General features: G+C 44.8%; 1 protein-coding gene across 6 annotated transcripts in view; it reads right to left on the bottom strand.

Annotated features, from left to right (window-relative positions):
* The window catches only part of LOC147029739 (kinesin-like protein KIF18A), a 171,306-nt gene that overhangs the window by 46,592 nt on the left and 102,483 nt on the right, over window positions 1-22,231 (bottom strand). For all 6 annotated transcript variants that reach the window (XM_085873015.1, XM_085873017.1, XM_085873018.1 and 3 more), the window contains one exon: window positions 556-803. In XM_085873015.1, the coding sequence (XP_085729141.1) occupies window positions 556-803 (248 nt within the window). The remainder of the gene's footprint in view (window positions 1-555; window positions 804-22,231) is intronic.

The raw sequence follows: 22,231 nt of genomic DNA, 5'->3' as shown, positions 1-22,231 counted from the left end.
CTCGGTAGAGCACATACCTCTGTCAAACCGATTAGTTTACGTTTTGTATTCCACCGATAGGCTGGATCTGCACCCGGACCTGAATTAAAATTTAATCGGCTTGTTTTTGTCACCAAACCAACACATCCACTAAGTTCCGTCCGAATCCGTCCATAATTTTTTTGAGATAGCCTGCTGTATATCGTTTTATCCCCACCACTCAATGGTAAAGATTCACTTTAAAAAAAATTCTCGGATCCAGCTGCGGATTCAGATGTTCACCAAAATCTAACCAATTCTTCCTTGTTACATGCCCTTCACAAACAACCAAATAAACAAACACAGACAGACAAACAGAGGTGAAAACATAACCTCCATCCACCTTCGGTGGGCGGAGGTAAAAACTCGAGATGGAGTTTGCTTCATTACACACCGTAGGATCAACTTTTGCAGTGTTCGAGGGCAGCAAATAGATAAGCAAGTGACTGTTCAATACGTATTGTTGAGTCGGACACCCCACACCCCACAGTCGGGAAATGCATTTATTTTGTGGCAAAAAGCTCAATCTCGGCTTACCTTGCTGATGCGGCAATTTTGATCTTGGAAAAGTTAGAAACTGCACCAATGAAAAACGTGGGAGAGGACTTTCAGAAGAGGTGGTGCGAGGCGACACAGTATCCTGGTCTGCCCAAGCAACACCGTGCACGCGCTTTACAAGGCTTTCAACAGCTGTCATGGCGTCAGACTCTTCAGACCCAGCAAGGCCTGTGCTGTGGAGTGTATTGAACTGCAAGCGTGCCATGTGTAGGAGTGAACGCATCAGCCTGAGTGGGTGGGTGAGGAGGATGAAAAGGTGATTCAATGCTATATGCATATCCATGAAAATACCAAATGTCTTGTTAGGGTTTCAAAACATCTATAAAAGGTGCATTACTATGGGAATGCAAGGTTAATTCAAGAAGAAACAGAAACATGTTAAAAATAAATAAAAGAACAACACAATTTGAGAGCAGGATTTACAGAGAGAGAGAGAGAGAGAGAGAGAGAGAGAGAGAGAGAGAGAGAGAGAACGACATAGAGAGAGAGAGAGAACGACATAGAGAGAGAGAGAGAGAACGACATAGAGAGAGAGAGAGAGAACGACATAGAGAGAGAGAGAGAGAACGACATAGAGAGAGAGAGAGAGAACGACATAGAGAGAGAGAGAGAACGACATAGAGAGAGAGAGAGAACGAGAGAGAGAGAGAGAGAGAAAGAGAGAGAGAGAGAGAGAGAGAGAGAGGGACATAGAGAGAGAGAGAGAGAGAGAGAGAGAGAGAGACATAGAGAGAGAGAGAGAGAGAGAGAGAGAGAGAGAGAGAGAGAGAGACATAGAGAGAGAGAGAGAGAGAGAGAGGGACATAGAGAGAGAGAGAGAGAGAGAGAGAGAGAGAGAGAGAGAGAGAGAGAGAGAGAGAGAGAGAGAGAGAGAGAGAGAGAGAGAGAGAGAGAGAGAGAGAGAGAGAGAGAGAGAGAGAGAGAGAGAGAGAGAGAGAGAGAGAGAGAGAGAGAGAGAGAGAGAGAGAGAGAGAGAGAGAGAGAGAGAGAGAGAGAGAGAGAGAGAGAGAGAGAGAGAGAGAGAGAGAGAGAGAGAGAGAGAGAGAGAGAGAGAGAGAGAGAGAGAGAGAGAGAGAGAGAGAGAGAGAGAGAGAGAGAGAGAGAGAGAGAGAGAGAGAGAGAGAGAGAGAGAGAGAGAGAGAGAGAGAGAGAGAGAGAGAGAGAGAGAGAGACAGAGAGATCGAGAGACAGAGAGACAGAGAGAGAGAGAGAGAGAGAGAGAGAGAGACAGAGAGACAGAGAGAGAGAGAGAGAGAGAGACATCGAGATCGAGAGACATCGAGATCGAGAGACATCGAGATCGAGAGACATCGAGATCGAGAGACATCGAGATCGAGAGAAATCAAGATCGAGAGACATCGACATCGAGAGACATCGACATCGAGAGACATCGACATCGAGAGACATCGAGAGGATCTACGTCCTCTCCTCCAAGATTCGCAGCCCAACTCTCACGCAGTCATGGGCAAATTCAGATCGGGAAAGGATCTCGTGAGCATGTCTGTATCCCACCCTTGATGCTTCAGTGAAGACCCTCACACATGCTTACACTTTTCTCTATTATCCCATCCTGTGTTTCCCAAATGAGTCCGCTGTGTTTGTACAGTGCATATAGAAAGTCGAGACCCCCTTTCAAAAGGTTCACCTTTTCTTGCTTTATAGCCTGGAATGAAATTGTATTAAACCAGACTTTTCCACCTTCATTCACACATCGTAACCCACAACTTCCAAGTGAAAAACAATTTCTACAAATTTCAGAAAATCAATAAAAAAAAAATACAAAACGAGAATATCTTGGTTGGATAAGTGTCCACCCACCTGAGTTAATACTTGGTGGAAGGACCTTTGACAGCAATTACAGCTGTTAGTCTGTTGGGATCAGTCTTTACCAACTCTGCACACCTTGATTGGGCAATATTTGCCCATTCTTGTGTACAAAACTGTGCAAGCTCAGTCAAGTTGCACAGGGAGCATTGATGGACAACAATGTTGAAATAATGCCATAGATTTTCGATTGTATTTAGGTCGGGGCTCTGAGTGGGCCACTCAAGGACATTTATCTTTTTGTTCCTCAGCCACTCCAGTGTAGCTGTGGCTGTGTGTGTTCAGGTTGCCGTGCTGAAAGGTGAACTTCCGTCCCAATTTCAGCTTTCTTGTCGAGGCCAGCAAGTTTTCCTCTTAGATTTTTCTGCATTTTGCTCCATCCATTTTCCCTTCTATCCTGACAAGTGCCCCAGTCCCTGCTGATGACAAACACCCCCATACCATGATGCTGCCACCACCATGCTTCACAGTAGGGATGGTGATCTTTGGTTGATGTGCTGTGTTGGGTTTGGCGCAAACGTAACATTTTGCATTTGTGCCAAAAAGTTCCATCTTGGATTCATCAGACCACAAAACTTTTTGCCACATGGCTTCAGAATCTCCAGAGTGTTTTTTTTTCATACCTCAAATGGGACTCAAGGGGGGCTTTTTTCAGTAATGGCTTCCTTCTTGCCACCCTTCTGTACAAGCCAGACTTTGTGAGTGCTTGGGATATTGTCACATGCACACAGTGACCAGTCTTTGCCATAAAGGTTGCAGCTGTTTCATCGTTGTCATTGACCTCTTGGTGGCCTCTGATCAGTCTACTCCTTGCTTGGTTAGCCAGTTTGGAAGGACGGCCTGATCTAGGCAGGGTCTTCACGGTACCATACGACTTCTTCATGATCGTCTTGACTGTGCTCCAAGGGCTATTCAAAGCCTTTGAAATGTTTTTATAGCCATCCCCTGATCTGTGCCTTTCCACATCTTTATCCCGGAGGTATTTTGAAAGCTCCTTGGATCTCATGATCGAGTCTTTGCTGTGAAATGCACTACCCAGCAGAGAAAACCTACAAGAACAGCTGATTATATTCTGAAATAATCTATCAATACAATTTAACACAGGTGGAGACCAATTACACTTGGTGTGTGATTTTGAAGGTGATTGGTTACACCTGATCTTTTTTTTTTTTACAATTGTGATTTTAGGGAGTAGGGGGGTCGACACTTATCCAACCAAGATATTCTAGTTTTGTGTTTTTCATAAATTTTTTGACATTTGTATAATTTGTTTGTCACTTGGAAATTGGGTGGGTAAATAAAGGTGGGAAAAGCCTGATTTAATGCAATTTAATTGCAGAATATTAGGCAACAAAAGGTGAAAATTTTGAAAGATGGTGTAGACTTTCGATTGCTCACTGTGCAACAAAGTACCATTTCAGCCAGTTGAGCTCACCGTCCAGTTATGTCTTATTATTGCTTTTACCTCCAGTGTCCTCATCCCATCCCATAAGGATTAAACGGGTTTGCTTTTAACAAGTTACTGGGTATTTTGTGCCGTGGCTCTCCATCCTTAAGCATATGTAAATCCCACCCCCTCCACCGCCCCATTAAGCCAACTGCGCATGCTGAAACGGCCATGCGGTGAAATTAGTAAAACATCAGCATCACAGCGGATTATCCTCACATGTGCATTCAGCTCCACTTTGTCATCTTGGGAGAGAAGTCTCCAACAGTCTCATGTCGTCTGTTAGGTATACCAAGTCCGTTCCAGCATATTCACTCCTCCATGAGCCTTAGAAGACAGTTTAAATTAAACAGCCTCACCAAAAACCTCTGCATCTCCTAATGTTGTTCGTTTCCTTGCATAATCCAAGAGAAGACCTCCCACTCCCTTAATATAAAAGCAAGCACTTCATTATGAGCTTGCCTATCTTTCCCGCCAAATCCTCTCCCAAGCCATCTCAAAGTCAACCGTCAAGATAATCAAGGTGACAGGCCAAAGCTGCGGCCAGGCAGATCTCCTGTCGTCCGCAATCTACCACACTCCATGCTTGCAGCTAACGAGCACAGCACTTATTCATCACAGATGGCCTCCATGCCTCCCTCTGGGCTGCAATAGCTAACTTGGCACGTACCGCCAAGGATAAGTTTACACACCACAGACGATAAGGCTTATCAGCACAAATAACATAAAATAAAGGTCTGCACTTTGTTAATTTGGTGAAGACAAGCGTCAGTGAATGTGATGAGAATATCACACTTGATACCTGCAATCGTCAGCAAAACTGCAATGATATACACAACTCTCATCTTGTAACATGCAGGAACTCTCACCCAGAGCAAAATAACATTAAAATAGACCTGCCGAGTCAGAGTCCATGTGCGTGACCAACTTTAGTGGTTTACATTCGAGCTGCAATGCAGTCCATGTGCTCAATTCAACTTAATGAACTATTTGGCTCAGGACTGAGAGCCCAACTTCAATGCTTTTCACAGACTAGCAAGCAGCAGCTCTTCAAGGGAGCATACTCCTTTGGAGGGGGGGGGGGAGGAAGAAAAAAGAAAGGAAGCCTTCGTGACTGTGAGGAGGCTTGCGTGGTTTCTAAACTTTCTTCGTACATCAAAATGAAAGGAGGGGATTGAAGGCCTGATAGTTAAAGGACGGAAATGTTTGGTTCAGAAAACACTTTGCTCAGAATACTATCGATAACAGCCAAAATAAACGAGGCACAGATTTCTGAAACGAGGGTTAATCAGGTACAATGGTACCAATTGTTGGCAGCGAGAAAATTAAGCACAAGGACTCGGTGGCATAATGCGGTTGGAGCGTCAGTTGTGAATACGGGAGGTTGGTGGTTCGAACCGCGTCCGAATCATACCAAAGACCTTAAAAATGGAAGATGCTTCCTTCCTTGACACTCATTTAAAAAGGATAGAGCACGGCCAAACAACCATAGTTTGGCAAACTATTGCGCAGGCTTGATGGCCTAATGGCATCCCCTTGCATTGAAGTTCCTCATTCAGGAACTCATTATTGAATGTACAAACTGCGAAGCTTTTAAATTAACAATATAGCTCGACACATCAAAGCACACCAACAACGGAAATGCAAGAACCTTTCGCTGACAAGATATACGTCAGATGTGGTCAATATTATCCCCACCTCTCTCTCCAATTTTAAAGTTAAGGCAAGCAAAAACAAAAATGGAGAGGAAAAAAATCAAAACAAATAAAAAGGTAAAGGTAGAAGCAAACAGAAAGAGGAAAAAGTACCGAAGAAAATAGTGAAGGAAAGAAAAATTGCAGGAAATGCCTCTGTGACATGGTCTCTTTCATCCAGTTGCCAATGTGCTCAAGAGCTGCTAACCATGAGCTACCGGGGCCTTCCGTTGGAGATGCAACCACAACGAGAAATCAAAATGCACAATCGTGTACGCTAGTTTTAATGAAAATGTCCAATAAAAAAGTAAATAAATGTCTTGTAAGGCTCAGCCACCTAGTATTTGGGGGTGGGGTGGGGGGTGATTTGAAGTGAAAATGTCATTCCGTTCACAAAGAGCCGTGAGGTGCAGAGTGGAACTGTTCTTTTATAATGAAAGTGAGAAAAGGTATATCATTTTTAGAGAGGAAGCCCTGAAGATTCACACCATAAAGGACAGCTCCAACAAGTGAAAAGAAAGAAAGAAACAAAAAAAAATGCTAAAAAGCTCAACTTTAAAGCAATATGCTTGAAAACACTACTAGTTACTTTGTAACCATATAGCGGCTGTTCTTATAATCGGCCGCCCGCAGCCTGAGGCCTGAAGCTGGAACGACAGCCTTCAAAAGGGCCGTTTTCCCGCCTTTGATGTCGACGTCGACATGAGGCGGAACGTGGTGTCTCGGGCGGCAGAGTGAGGGGGTCGGTCAAAATAGCGACCAGGCCGGGAGGTGTCTCAAAGGGAATTCTTGGGATTTGGAATCAAATCCATTTCACCTTTACATCTTTATCTTCCTCACATAGTCGATCAAAACGCAAAAGGAAACAATTGCGCATTCCACCGATTCCAATTCCTACATACAGACAAAATAGCCAGTCAATTCAAAAAAGCACGTCTTAAAGTTAAAGCTTCTATCTCACCCTCACGACTTCCCAGTTCCCAACAGCCTTCTCCTCATCTCAACATCAAATCACAGAACTACCCCCGTAATCCGATTTTGCGCTTTCAAAACCAATTATGAACTCTGTCGACAATGACTCGGATATAGACGAAACGGACAAACTTTCAGACATAGTGCAAACGCTCTACGATTGACAAAAATTGCCATTTTTTTTTTTGATGCATCCTCACAATTTTGTTTTGCCAGGAGGCGTTTCTTAAATCTTCACATGGACAGATAAATACACCAAATCGACCCTGGTCGCTCGTCTTTCACAAGATCACAATGCGTCAAAATTTGGATTGTAAACCGTTTAGTGTTCCATAAAGTTCTCCCAAGAAAGCTGCTGCAATCTTATCGATCGAGAGATAGATTAAATTAATTAAATTTTAACAAGAACCTTAAGAGCCCGCAAGGCACATGACAAGCCCACAGTATTTTTATAATCAATTAACACCTGTTGAAATAAAACTTCAATACACTACAAATGGGTTGGGGTGGTGGGGTGGAGTAAATTGGGCTTGGACATTTAATGTTTCGTAATTATATTGTTCATTGCCTTGGCAACAACATGCTTAATTCTGGCGAATTGAAACAATTCCACCTGTGGAAATAAATAATTTACTGTGCTGCTGTTTAATCAATAATTCCCAAATATAATGGCAGACTTATTTTGTCTGAATCCAGGGCAGTTTGTGCAGAAATGCACCGAATGCAGTGTTACTATGCCAGCGGTTTGTGTTTATACATTTATTTTGGAGCACACAAAGTGCGGTCAAGTAGGAATGCCAGCATGGTGATGCAGTACAGGTGTGCAGGGTTCAAGTATCCTCTACCCACGTGCAGATTGGATGTAGCGCCAAACTCTGTACTTACCTTGCAGTGGAAAACATGAAGATTCCTGCTATCAAACTATATATACTGTATATGTATATGAATATATATATATATATATATATATATATATATATATATATATATATATATATATATATATATATTCCCAAAAGACTGGATCCAGAAGGAACAATACACAATTTACACTTAAATTACACTGAAGACTGAAAAAAAAAATTATACTGAAGCGTGAGGATGACCACTATGAAGCCGATCAGCAACACTTCCAGTATCTTTAAAATGTAATAACACTTTGTGGATGAATCTTAGAGTTGGCTTTGGCTTCTCAGGGTGTTTTTCATGAAATAACACACAGGCCTCCCTCGGCTTATTCCAGAAACGTGGAAGAACACCAACTCCACCTTGTCTTGATTGGTATAGTGAGCCATCAGGGTTGTTTCATGACTGAAATTATGTAAAACAGTCATTAGAAATGTGCTTTTTTAACTTTTAGAATAAAATGCCTCGATTTCCTATTGTTAAGGACATCTGGAACACCATATATATATATATATATATATATATATATATATATATATATATATATATATATATATATATATATATATATATATATATATATATATTTACGAATTTCGGTCCACCCGGCGTGCGATCGGCCATGTAACTCAAATCGCGACCGCGTCGCCCACCGGAACGGACAATTCAGTCGTGACCCTCCTTGGAACTACCGCCAGGAGCTAGACACGGGTGGGTCTTTCGACCCCACCACAATCGTGCCAATCGGCCACCCGCGCAGGATAGGATTGCTCGTCAAACTCAACCTACCTAAGTACCTGCGCGGGGAGTTAACCGGGCGATCGTACCTCGCCGCTGGCCGGCCTAGGACACGAACTGCTTAAGCAGTCCGTTCCGTGCTTCAGTGATAACCGAGCGGTGTTATCGCCGGCACCGACGGACGTGATTATTTACCGGGTGCTTACACCCTTCCACTGATTTATTCCACAAGGTAAGGTGGCACCTTTCAACGAAGGAAAGGACGCAACGACGGGATACAGTTCAACACGCACATTTATTCCACACTCAGACAAGGGGCACATATTTACAGTCAAAGCAAGGAAGAGAAACATGCATGTATGCACAGCCAAACAAAGGCAAAGAAGAGTTAATTCCGAATAAAGCAATTATTTACAGCACAGTCACTTGCACAGTTCTACTTACAGGACACGGTGCCACAGCATCCATACAAAAACCCGAAAAGAAAGTAGGGACTTCCCTTGGTGGCCATCGAGTCCTCCTCCCACGACCGTTAGCGTGGTCGTGCCTGGCCCCGACCTCTCTCGCGGCCGGCGAACACTCTCCGGCACTCCTTGTTCGGACGCGCAGGTCCAACACACAACCGGCGCTGCCGCGTCTCCCGTCCGTGCCTCCCTGGACAGGCCGCTCGCCAAGCCGCGACCGCAGGACCAAGACGACAGGAAGACAAAGACGAAGACGAGGGCCAAGATGACAAAAGACTCAGCAACTCTCGGACGACAAAGACTCAGCAACGAAGACCCAGGCGACAAAGACTCCAAGAGCAGACGAGCGAAGAGGAAGAGGGCACGCCACGCCCATGTCCGTCCTTTATGGAGCGGGGCTCTGCCCTTCACAGCACGGGGCTCCGCATGTCGCTCCGCCCCGTTCTCAGCTCCACCTCCCTTCGAGGCGTTTCGAGAAGCCTCTCGAAAGGGGGCGTGCCTTCACTCCGACCGCCTCACGCCGCGCATCCACCAATCGGGAGCGAGCCACCCCACCCCTTCCCTTCACACCAAGCGCGGGGAAAATTCAGGTGGAAGAATTCAGGTGGGAGAAGTCCGTTCAGGTCCCGTAAGAGCCTTTCTTGCAGCAATCCTGCGTCCTTCCTGTAATGGCCCGTGCCGCGGAGATCGTCGCCGCGTGGTCCGTGGAGGACGGCGTTCGGAGTGCGGGAAGTTCCGAAGATGGTGGTGGTGGATGTGGTGAAGGTGGTGTTGTTGGTTTGATCCAAAATAACGACAGAACAGAAAAACGGCTATCTCAAAGAGTCGCAGCCCGGTGAACACGGAAATTCCCTCTAAACAACGGTGGGGAAATCTAACTACACAATTACTTATCGTCATAACTGATCTCAGGACCCTTTATGGTGTATTGAGAATTTCCACAGCCGTAACAAAATATATATATATATATATATATATATATATATATATATATATATATATATGTATATATATATATATATATATATATATATATATATATCGATAATTCCAGCTGTGTGTGTGTGTGTGTGTGTGTGTGTGTGTGTGTGTGTGTGTGTGTGTGTGTGTGTGTGTGTGTGTGTGTGTGTGTGTGTGTGTGTGTGTGTGTGTGTGTGTGTGTGTGTCCGCTGTTTCTCGACAACCACTGGTCCGATCTAATTGAAACTTGACAGCTATATTGATGGGGACCTGAGGATGTGCCTTTTCAAGGTTTGATATTAATCGGACAAGTGTTTCCCAAGTTATGGCCATTTATTTACCAAACCAATGACGAGACACGTTGCTGCGGCCATTTATTTACCAAACCAATGATGAGACACGTTGCTGCAGCCATTTATTTACCAAAACAATGACAAGACACGTTGCTGCATAGGCGTGGCTGCGTAGGCCGATGCGCGGCCGGCCGACGATGACGTCACGGGCCATGCTGGTTACGATGGGGGAAAGGGCGCCTGAGTTCCCGTGGCGTAGGAGTGGCAATGATCAATGGCAGTGAATGTCATGGCAAGCAAAGACAGGGAGGTAAACTTGATTTTAATTAACTCTGTGTGTGTAAGTATCACAGCAGTTGTTACTTCAATACAAGCGATAGTTCGTGAAATGCACGTGAACATTCCGTATGGACACGCACCACTTCCGGATAGTGATGACTTACTGTATTCTAATAATTTCTCGATTTCTTATGTGCATTTATAGATAAACACAATGCCACAATCCAGTCGTCGTTTACGAGAGCGAAGGAACGGCCTGTGTGGTTGTTTGAAAGTTTTTTTTTTTTCTTTTGGTTTGCACGTACGGCCACGCGAGAGTGAAGGAAAGGCCTGTGTGGTTGTTGTTTCTGGCTCACGGTTTGAAAGTTTTTTTTTTTCTTTTTCATGGCCATGCACTTACGGGCAAGGTACTAGTATATATAAAATATATATAAATATATATGTATAAAAAAGAATATGTATATAAAACATATACATATATGCATATATATGTATATAGAAAAATATATTTAATATAAATATAAACTAGAGTAATTTGACTGCGTGCAGTCGATGGGTATGCCTCCGCTCTCCCACACAAACACTTAAGTTTTGACATATTTGACCCTTGACCTTTATCATGTATGGCCCAAAATTTAATCAGTTAATTGCCATGTCTAACTTTACCTTTGTACCAAGTTTAATGAAATTCTGTCCAATATTTCTTGAGTTAGGGCATAAACAGTAACATTTCAGAATTTGACCTTGACCTTTATCACGTCTAGCCCAAAATCTAATCACTTAATTACACTTTCTTACTTTACCTTTTTACCAAGTTTGATGAAATTCTACAATTTGCTTCTTGAGTTATCGCGAAAATGAAAATCCGGACGGGCGGACGGACGGATGGACAACCCAGAAACATTATACCTCCGGCCCTCTTGGTGCAGAGGCATAAAGATATATATATATATATGGATACAAACAAACACAACATAATAGTGACCGAAGCTTTTCGTACTGCACTCTACAGGGTAAAAAAATCGCAGCAAATGAAGAAGGAAGTGAAGGCGTGTGCTTTATACGCAGGTCTCAATAAAATAGACGCTGATTGGTTCAACCGTAATGATGTCACGGTTAATCCGAACGCCCATAGGTCAGCTTGTCAACTTCACCTAGAGCTCCCATTGGCTGGAGCAGAGTGTGTCGATGATTGACGTTTGCAACCACAACCTGGTACGAGGGGGGATGGGTTTCCCCGAAGGTCCATTCACCATTTGTTACCGTATTTCCCTTGATCTTTCCATGCTGAAAGAGACACAGAGATCGCACAAATTCCTTTTGATGACATAATAGTGGATCGGTGGTAAGGATGACGGTTGCTTCCAACATACGTAAATGAAACGAGCTCCGACCTCAGCTCAATATCCTGAACATATCTGCATTGTACTGGTCTGCACAGATAGGGTTGGCAACCAGGTGCCGTGCAATGGCAGATGAAGCAGGTACAGTGGCCGGTGGTTGCTGGATATTTCTACATGCTCGCACTGGTTGTGTTCTAACCCTCACAATCTTTCTACGAATCGCCAAGGGGATGTGTTGTTTGATCCGATCAGCCAATCTTAGTGTTGTGCGGCCCACGTACCGAGCTTCACATCGGCACTTAAACTCATAAATAACATTGCTGGTTTGTGAGGTGGGCAGCACATCCTTGTTGACTGACGTCAGCAAACGGCGAGAGGTAAAGATTACTCGGGGTTGCACAGCCAGAAACGTGTTGGACACTATGTTTGATTTGTACTTCAAACCTTCATGATGATTGCCCTTTCCAGAGCATCCTGATATAGACTGGACATTTGCCTGGACCAATCTTCCAATCTTTTGTCGTGTTGAGAAACTAGTGTATGTATCTCTTAACTATATGCTCAGGATAACCATTCTGACTGAGTACATTCATGATTTTATACTTGGAATTCCCACTTCAGTATGTACTTGGAAATTCCACTGCAGCACTGGGAAATCCCACTGCAGCACTGGTAAATCCCACTGCAGCACTGGTAAATCCCACTGCAGCACTGGGAAATCCCACTGCAGCACTGGGAAATCCCACTGCAGCACTGGGAAATCCCACTGCAGCACTGGGAAATCCCACTGCAGCACTGGGAAATCCCACTGCAGCACTGGGAAATCCCACTGCAGCACTGGGAAATCCCACTGCAGCACTGGGAAATCCCACTGCAACACTGGGAAATCCCACTGCAGCACTGGGAAATCCCACTGCAGCACTGGTAAATCCCACTGCAGCACTGGTAAATCCCATTGCAGCACTGGGAAATCCCACTGCAGCACTGGGAAATCCCACTGCAGCACTGGGAAATCCCACTGCAGCACTGGGAAATCCCACTGCAGCACTGGGAAATCCCACTGCAGCACTGGGAAATCCCACTGCAGCACTGGGAAATCCCACTGCAGCACTGGGAAATCCCACTGCAGCACTGGGAAATCCCACTGCAGCACTGGGAAATCCCACTGCAGCACTGGTAAATCCCACTGCAGCACTGGTAAATCCCATTGCAGCACTGGGAAATCCCACTGCAGCACTGGGAAATCCCACTGCAGCACTGGGAAATCCCACTGCAGCACTGGTAAATCCCACTGCAGCACTGGTAAATCCCATTGCAGCACTGGGAAATCCCACTGCAGCACTGGGAAATCCCACTGCAGCACTGGGAAATCCCATGGCAGCACTGGTATAATTCTCCATCATTCAGGCCATACATGTGCATGAAAAGGCCATGCACCCAAAATAATTTAGGGGGCTATATATTCCAAGAACTAAAATCCGTTTATTGAAACGCACATTACTAATCACTTTTATATGTTTCCAGGTGGTAACATGCCGAGAACACCGAAACGAAGAAGAATTTCCCAGCGATTACCAGAAGTCCATGCACAAAGGAACGCAAGACGACAGCTGCAGTTGCCTGCGATCCCACGAGCCTACACGAATGATGAAAATGTGTTCTTCCTTGAAACAGATATTGGAGAAATGGAAATAGCATGTAACTACTGTGAGGCAAAGAAATTCGCTGGCGAGCCACCAGGAATTTGCTGTGCAAGTGGAAAAAAATCCAATTGGATTTATTCCCAACGCCACCTCAATATCTGCTGTCACTGCTCAACGGAACAAATAATGATTCCGACCATTTCCTTCAGAATGTACGTCTTTATAATAGCGCATTTCAAATGACGAGCTTTGGCTGCACTAGACGACAGATTCATGGATGGGATCCAAATTTTCTGTCCAAGATCAAGTGCGTCACAAAATTGGAAGTCTCCATCCGCAAGAAAATACGCCTCGACAGTTTCTGCAAATTTATTTCATTGACAGCAGACTAGCAGAACATGAAGCACGTTTGGCCATCGGTACTGGTATGAAACCACACATCGTAACGAAGCTCACAGAGTTATTGCATGAGAACAACAAATACGTCAGAAACCTGAAAACGGCTGTTGAAAGCATGAACCAAGATGGAAGAGAAGATCTTAGAGTTGTCAACCACGAAAACAAGCAGTCGGCCAAACAACATCCTCGCCATTACAACGCACCATCCGGTGATGAAGTAGGCATACTAATGCCGAACGAACCAACTGCGACCAGAGATATTGTGTTACACCAGCGTGATGGAGCATTACAGCATATATCAGAATTGCACCATGCGTACGACACTGCAGTACCCAATCCTGTTTCCTTATGGCACAGACGGATGGACCGTATATTTGCAGTCAGCCACTGCACGCAAAATGACGCAAAAGCAGTTTTACGCATACCATATCATGTGTCGACAGACTAATCATTTGTTACTGTGCTGCAGACTCTTCCAGCAATTTTTAGTTGACATGTACTGAAAGATAGAAACAAGTCTGGAGACTGCGATGGTTCACGACCAATGTACACGGTTCGCCTTTTTTATTTTTGACCTTCGAGGGGACGCCACGGGCAAACTGGCGGGAATCGGGAAAAACGTAAATGATGAAAGTTGGAGTACTCGAAGAGCACTACTTGCATACCAACTTTCATTCGAAACAGTTGAAAACCCGAGGAGCTCGAGGCCCAATTTATTGATTTTTTTTGGCATTTTCTAAGTTCGTGACCTTGTGACGAAAATGAAAAATCGAGCTCCGTGGGACTATGCGGGTGCCATTGGGCTAACCAAATACCGAAACCACTGCCAGATTCGACAAACCCCCTTGGAGAAGATGTAACTTGAAATCGGCTACTAAAACACATGTTTTTTGGGCCTGGCTCCGCCCATAATGGGCGCAGCACGCCCATTCTCAGGAAAACACAACTAGATCATGATACAAACCTCCCACCCAAATTTTATCAGGATCGGATCAAAACCCACGGAGCTATGCTCGGGACAGACAGACAGACAGACAGACACACCCATAACGAATATAGTGGTCACTTACTGACTCGTGAACCACCAGAACGATTACATTTTCTCAGATGGGAACAGAAAGCTCTAAGAGCGGACAGCTACCAAAACCTCAGAGACGCTATATTTAATAACGACTGTGATCCGGGGAACGTGGGGCAAAGGATCGTGTTTCCATCTATATTCACGGGTGGTCCGCGCTATATGCACAAGTGCACCCAATATGCCATCACATACATGCGGAAGTATGGCAGACCAGATCTGTTCATAACCTCTACTACTAATCCGAAATGGTCAGAAATTACAGAAAATCTTCTACCGAAACAAACAACATCGGACCGGCCAGATATCGTCTGTCGTGTTTTTCATTTGAAATTGAAGAAACTGATGGATCTGTTGAAGAATGGAGCTTTTGGTGACTTGCTGGCATGGCTGTATTCTATCGAATTCCAGAAAAGAGGGCTCCCTCATGTGCACATACTACTCTGGCTGTCCCCAGGAAGCAAAATCAGATCCGACGATATTGATCAAGTCATATCTGTGGAAATACCATGTCCGGATTCGGAACTTCAACTGCACGAACTGGTGATATGCAACATGATCCATGGACCATGCGGCCCTTTCAACAGAAACAGTCCATGTATGAAGGACGGATCCTGCTCAAAAATGTTCCCGAAGGATTTTATGGGAGCGACGGAACAAGGGCAAGATAGCTATCCCAAGTACCGTAGGCGCACCCCCAGAGGACGGAGGGAATGTAATCGCAATCACCAAGATTGTAAATGGACAGCGTATCGAGCACGTTATAGACAATCGGTGGGTTGTACCTCACAACCCTTGGCTTTTAAAACAAATGAAGTGCCACATGAACGTTGAAATTTGTACTTCAGTCAAAAGTGTGAAATATGTGCTGAAGTATGTAAACAAGGGAAGTGACCAAGCAATCTTCACTATTGAAGGTGGAAAAAATAATGATGAAATACAACAATAGCAAGAAGCCAGGTTCGTGGGTGCCATGGAAACTGCTCACCGAATCTTGGGCTTCCTGATGCATGAACACAATCCACCAGCGATGCAGCAGCTGGCTATCCACCTCGAGAATGGCCAGCAAGTGTACTTTGACAATAGCAATGCTGATGCCCGCGCCTAAGACCACCAAAGACAATTCTGACAGAATCTTCACCATTTGCCGTACGGATGAGTTCGCGAAAACACTCACTTATCACTAAGTTCCAGAGTATTACACGTTTTACACATGCTGCTTCACCGGGAACATGGTCCGACATTGTTCGAAGATCTCAGGAGTCATGAAGGTGAAATCCTACCAACTTTTCGAGAGGCATGTCTGGCGAAGGGACTTGCAGAGGATGACAACCATCTACATAATGCCTTGTGAGAGGCAACTATTGGACAGAGTCCGCAAAGTCTTCGGAAATTATTCATTGTCCTGTTGATTTTTTTGTGAACCAAGTAACCCACTCGCACTCTGGAATGATCATAAAGCTGCGTTAGCAGAGGATTTTTTCCATCGCCACAACGTTCATGTTGACGACTACCACGCAGGGGAAATGTACAATCTTTGCTTGATGAAAAGAGAGGACCACATCCTCGCACAAGGAGGTCAAGCTCTGGATAACTACAACCTTCCTGTCGTTTACCGTACAACGGCCGCAAACCACGCACAGGAGTACGTTCGGTACGTGAATTTCGACGTATGTGAACAAAACCAGTACATCAATAACCATGAGCATCAGCTGACGGCAAATCAGAGAGAAATATAAGCACTATTTCTCGACAAAGTAAACACACACAGCGCTGCGGTATCACCTTTGTTGACGCTCCTGGAGGGACAGGTAAACCGTTCCTCTTGAATTTAATTCTGACAAAGATCAGATCGAATGGCCATATCGCTATTGCTACAGCATCGAGTGGTATAGTCACAACTTTACTAACAGGGGGACGTACTCTACATTCCACCTTCAAAGTACCCCTGAATGCTCACAAACAAGATACACCAACCTGCTCTATGAAAAAAGGGACAGCAATCGCTAGAGTGATGAACGAAGCCAAAGCAATTATAGTGGACGAGGCTCCGATGACACACAGGGCCGTGTGTGAAGCGATCGATAGGACCCTTCAGGATATTTGTGGAAATTCAAAACCATTTGGTGGCATCCCGGTAATGTTCTGTGGAGACTTCCACCAAATACTACCCGTTGTGAAGGAAGGAACACGTGCAAACATAGTCGATGCGACGCTGAAGCGATCGCCGTTATGGCGAAACGTTACAACGTACCGACTGCACGACAACATATGAGCACAGCTTACAAACGACCCCACCGCTACTAATAACGCCGACCTCCTCATGAACATTGGAGGTGATAACTACCCTGTTGAAAATGAACCGGACACCATCACTTTACCAGAAGGGATCCACCAGCACGAAACTCCATCCAAATTAATCGAGGAAATCTATGTCGGATTAACGGGACGTGTTCCAAATGACAACTGGTTGTTAGAACGAGCGATACTCGCACCTCTAAATGAAACAGTGGATGCTGTCAACTCTCCCGTCATTGACCGCTTCCCAGGAGAAGTCAAGATATATAATGCAATCAACACTACACTCACTCTGGAAGAAGCGGTGCACTTTCCCGTTGAATATCTGAATTCCATTGAAATATCAGGGATACCACCGCACAAACTTAAGCTGAAAGTGGGCTGCCCAGTTATTGTTCTACGTTCATTGGATCCACCAGATGTCATGAATGGCACCTGCTGTACAGTCTACCGAATGAGCCCAAATGTGATTGAAGTAATCCTGATTAATGGACCGGCAGCAGGAAAACATGCATCAATTCCAAGGATACCACTTATACCATCCGACAGTGGCCTGCCATTCCAGTTCCGTAGATTACAATTTCCCTTACGACAAGCTTTGCCATGACAACAAATAAAGCACAGGGACAGACGTTCAGCATAATCAGACGAGATCTGCGTTCGCCTGTTTTCTCACACAGAATGTTGTATGTTGCGGCATCAAGATCAAAGCTGCACGTCCATGCCTCAGACAAGAAAACGAGCAACGTTGTTTTTAAAAATGTGCTGCAGTAGACGACCGAAGAGACCCGCTCGTAACAAAATTGACTCCACAGAAGCTGTGAGTAACTCCACAGTCACGTTTGCTCTATGGCTAGGATACGGTGGCCGTACCCCCCCCCCCACGAATTGACAGAAACATGCGGTGGCCGCAGAGTTTCTGAGGTGGCCTCAGGGTGGCCCTAGGGCGTATGGCTATCACTTACAGGCCATGGCCGTAGGGGTTTCCATGGAATTATAGCGCGGAGTTATAACTTTTTTCATTTTTGGTTGGCCGTAGCAATTTGACAAGCCGTAGCCATGACCTAGATGTGTTCCACGTCGACCGTACGTTGGGCGTATGGTGGGCTTACGTTATTCGTGTGGCTGCCATAGGCTCTTATCAATGAAAAATGAATTTTGCCAACCCCAAAAAAATTACGGCGGCCGCACTATTTCCACGGTCGCCGTAGGGTAGTCCTAAGGCGTCCCTGTGTTCACCATACGGAGGCCTTGCGGTCTGTGTGACTACCTGTGGGCAACGCAGGGTCGACGCACGGTTCCCCTACGCCCGCCGTGCGTCCTACATATGGCGTCCATGGCAGTCTGCGTCGACCGTGCGTCCACCATGCGCTACCGTGAGAGATCGGAGTATAGGTGTTTGCCACACACATCATCACATTTCACCAGCAGCTCAGACAGACACATCACCATGCCTCCAAAGAAGCGATCAACCAAGGACAAGGGAAATCAGGGAATCTCGCTCTCAATGCATCCGCCTCAGCTGCATGCGCAGGTAGCCCAACCTCTGTCGGTTCGAAACAACCAGCGCCATCTGTATATAACGTGGTCCACAATCTATATGACAGATATGAGATACGATATACATATGAAAAAGAACTGGAATATATACCCACTCGTTACCATCCGTCTGGCCACACGTTCGCCTTAGGGCCCCCCTGCGGTCACCTTGCGGGCACCTTCAGGCTACCTTGCGTCTGCCTTGAAAATTCTATGGCCGCCACAGGGACGCCCTAAGGTCACCGTGCGACATCAAATCAAAGACCGTACGGCAACCCCTACGTTTTCGGTCTCCACAATTTCTAAATACCCCGTGCGGCTACCCAAAAAATAAAAACATATGTGACTGCTACATTGTGTGACCGTGGAAATACTGCGGCCGCCCTATAATTGCTAGTGGCCGTAGATTTTTTAGACCCTACGGCCGCCGAGCCAAACATGACTGAAGCATAACCAACATATGCTTTCATTTATGAATTACCCGTCGAAGATGGGTACTTGGCTCATTATATATATATATATATATATATATATATATATATATATATATATATATATATATATATATACATACATACATATATATATATATATATATATACATACATATATATATATATATATATATACATACATATATATATATATATATACATACATACATATATATATATATATATACATACATATATATATATATATATATACATATATATATATATATATATATATATATATATATATATATATATATATATATATATATACATACACACACACAGGGTGTCCCAAAAGTCTCCAGACATAGGGAAAATTAACACTTTCAGCAAAATGTCTCCAGAAATTCTTCATTCATAGATAATATCTTCTTTTTTTTTTCAGATTCCATTCAAGAATGCCTTGGTCAAAAGAAGAAGGTATTGAAATCATTCTCATGGCTGGTTCAGGAAGCTGTCGCAAGGTTGCAATCGACATTAACAGGAAACATGGCAAGCACATCACACACGACAAGATTCAGAACATGGATCATTTAAAGGAACGCCTTCGAAGTAGAATCACTTGAATAATGCCAGATGTGTTGACACGAGTTCACCATGAGTGGGAGAGACGACTTCGTATGTGTTTACAAAGAAAGGACAATCATGTAGAGAACATTTTGTAAATAAAGTTACATTTTGCTAAAAGTGTTAAGTTTCCCTATGTATGGAGACTTTTGGGACACCCTGTATATATATATATATATATATATATATATATATATATATATATATATATATATATATATATATATATATATATATATATATATATATATATATAATATATATCAGGTCAGGTCAGGTATGGGAGCATGCGCCAGGTCAGGGAGGTCAGGTATGGGAGCATGCGTCAGGTCAGGAATGGGAGCATGCGTCAGAGCAGCGCGTCGCTGAGTCCACTTTCCGCTGGTACTCCAGGGGCCTCAGTCTGGCCATCTCCCAGGCAGATGCCTGGCCCATCCACATCTCCTCGAGATGCTGATCAACCTTCAGCAACCACGAGGCACATGGTCGGCCCATTGGCCTCCTCCACTCAGGAGACTCCCTCGCTGAGAGAATCTGGTGAGCAGGATCAGCATCAGGAAAACGAGCCACATGTCCATACAGCCGCAGCTGACGCTCACAGATTATGCAGGTAACAAATCTCATTTGAATCTCTCTCAGCAACCGCTCGTTGGACACAAAGTCCAACCAGCGATAGCCAAGGAGTCTCCGAAGAGACCTGGTACCAAAGGAATTAAGTCTCCGTCTCAGATCCTTGGTCAGACTCCAAATCTCGCATCTATAGAGCAGGACTGGAAGCACTAAGGACCTGAAGACTCGGACTTTCGTCCTCCCGCACAGGTACCAGCAGCGCCACACCGCATTATCCAGTGAATCCATGATTCCCCAAGCCTGACCCAGACGTCTATTGACCTCTGACTCACAGCCAGCAGAGACATGAATATCACTGCCAAGGGAAGTGAATCTCTCCACGACCTCAACATGCTCATCACAAACAAGCCCAGAAAGGACAGCAGCATCCAAGATGTCATTGAAAGCCTGGATCTTAGTTTTGACCCAGGAAACCCATAATCCCAGCGGCTCCGACTCCTCATTCAGCACTTTGAGGGCCCCCAAAAGGATATCTAAAGTCTCCGCAAAGATGACTGCATCATCTACGAAATCAAGGTCAGAGATCTTGACATTTGCAAACGATGCACCGCAGCTTGATTTCTCAGACATCCTCCCGAGAATCCAGGCCGTACAAGTGCTGAAAAGTGTGGGGGTCAGTACACACCCCTGACGAACTCCAGTAAAAACTGGAAATAAGTCAGAGATGGTACTACCACATCTCAGCACTCTTAGTACCAGAGTAGATTTCAGACATCAGATCGATCCGTTTTGGTGGCACCCCACGAAGACCGAGAATCCTCCAGAGGGCATCGTGATTCACTGAATCGAACGCTTTACAGAGATCAACATAGGCTGCAAGCAGCCCCTGCCGAAACTCTCATCTATGTTTGGTGATGACCCGAAGTGCAAGGATACGGTCAATCATTGACCTATTTGGTGTAAAGCCTGACTGCTCTGGACGCTGGTGCTCAAGCAGATGGTGGCGAACCCTATCAAGAATTATCCGAGCAAAGACCTTGCCCGGCACTGAGAGCAGCGTCACCCCTCGGTAGTTGTTGCAGTCTTGGCGATCACCCTTCCCTTTCCAGAGAGGGACAACAAGGCCCCTCTTCCAGTCAGTTGGGATGATGCCTGTGTTCCAGGCAGAGCACAAAACTGCATGCAACGACACGAGTGCAGCATTTCCACCAGCCTTGAGAAGTTTGGCATGGATGCCACAGATCCCTGGAGCTTTACCCCCATTTCGACCGGTTCACCGCAGCCTGTGTTTCCACAAGCGAAGGTGGACCACAGTTGATTGGAGGGTCAGCAACAGGGATTGTAACACCCTTGACGTCCAACTCGACAGCTGGGGGATCAGCCTGGTACAACCGCTCAAAGTAACCGGCCCAGCGGGCCTTCACTTCAGACTCCTCTGTCAAGAGCCTACCACTCTCTGCTCGAACTGCAGTGCTCCGAGGGATGGGCTTGGATGAACGCAATGCGCGAATTCCCCTGTAAGCGGTACGAGAATCACTTGACCACAGGTGATGTTCTACCCCCTCACAGATTCCTCGCACATAGGCCTCCTTGTCCACCCTCAGTGCACGTACAGTTTTACGCCTCAGCTCCCTGAACAGCTCAGCTCTGCCATTCAGCCTGGCCCTGCGACTCTGGTCAATGGTATCCAGTGTCCCTTGAGAGACAAAATTCTTCTTTGCCCGATGGTGACACCCTATGTGTGTGTATATATATATATATATATATATATATATATATATATATATATATATATATATATATATATATATATATATATATATATATATATATATATATATATATCAAAATATACATAAAATATATGTATATCAAAATACATCTTCAATCTAACATACATCCATTAACACACATCTATATATATAAAGTTGAAAGTGTGTCTGTGTGTGTGTCTGTGTGTGTGTTTCTCTGTGACCTATGCACGTGAAAAGTACTGGACTGATCCTCACCAAACTTCAAATGCTGACAGAACATGTACCCGGGAGTGTCCCGATGTAAAAGAATTGTACTTCCGACTTCCGGTTTCCGAATTATGACGTCATCACCTGATTTTGTTACGTTAATTTTTCAAGTTCAGCCGATTG

Source organism: Eptatretus burgeri, chromosome 3, assembly GCF_056783735.1.
Source record: "Eptatretus burgeri isolate ZD-2024b chromosome 3, Ebu_testis_v1, whole genome shotgun sequence".
In the NCBI taxonomy this organism is placed as follows: domain Eukaryota; kingdom Metazoa; phylum Chordata; class Myxini; order Myxiniformes; family Myxinidae; genus Eptatretus; species Eptatretus burgeri.
This window is presented reverse-complemented; position numbering and strand designations above follow the sequence as displayed.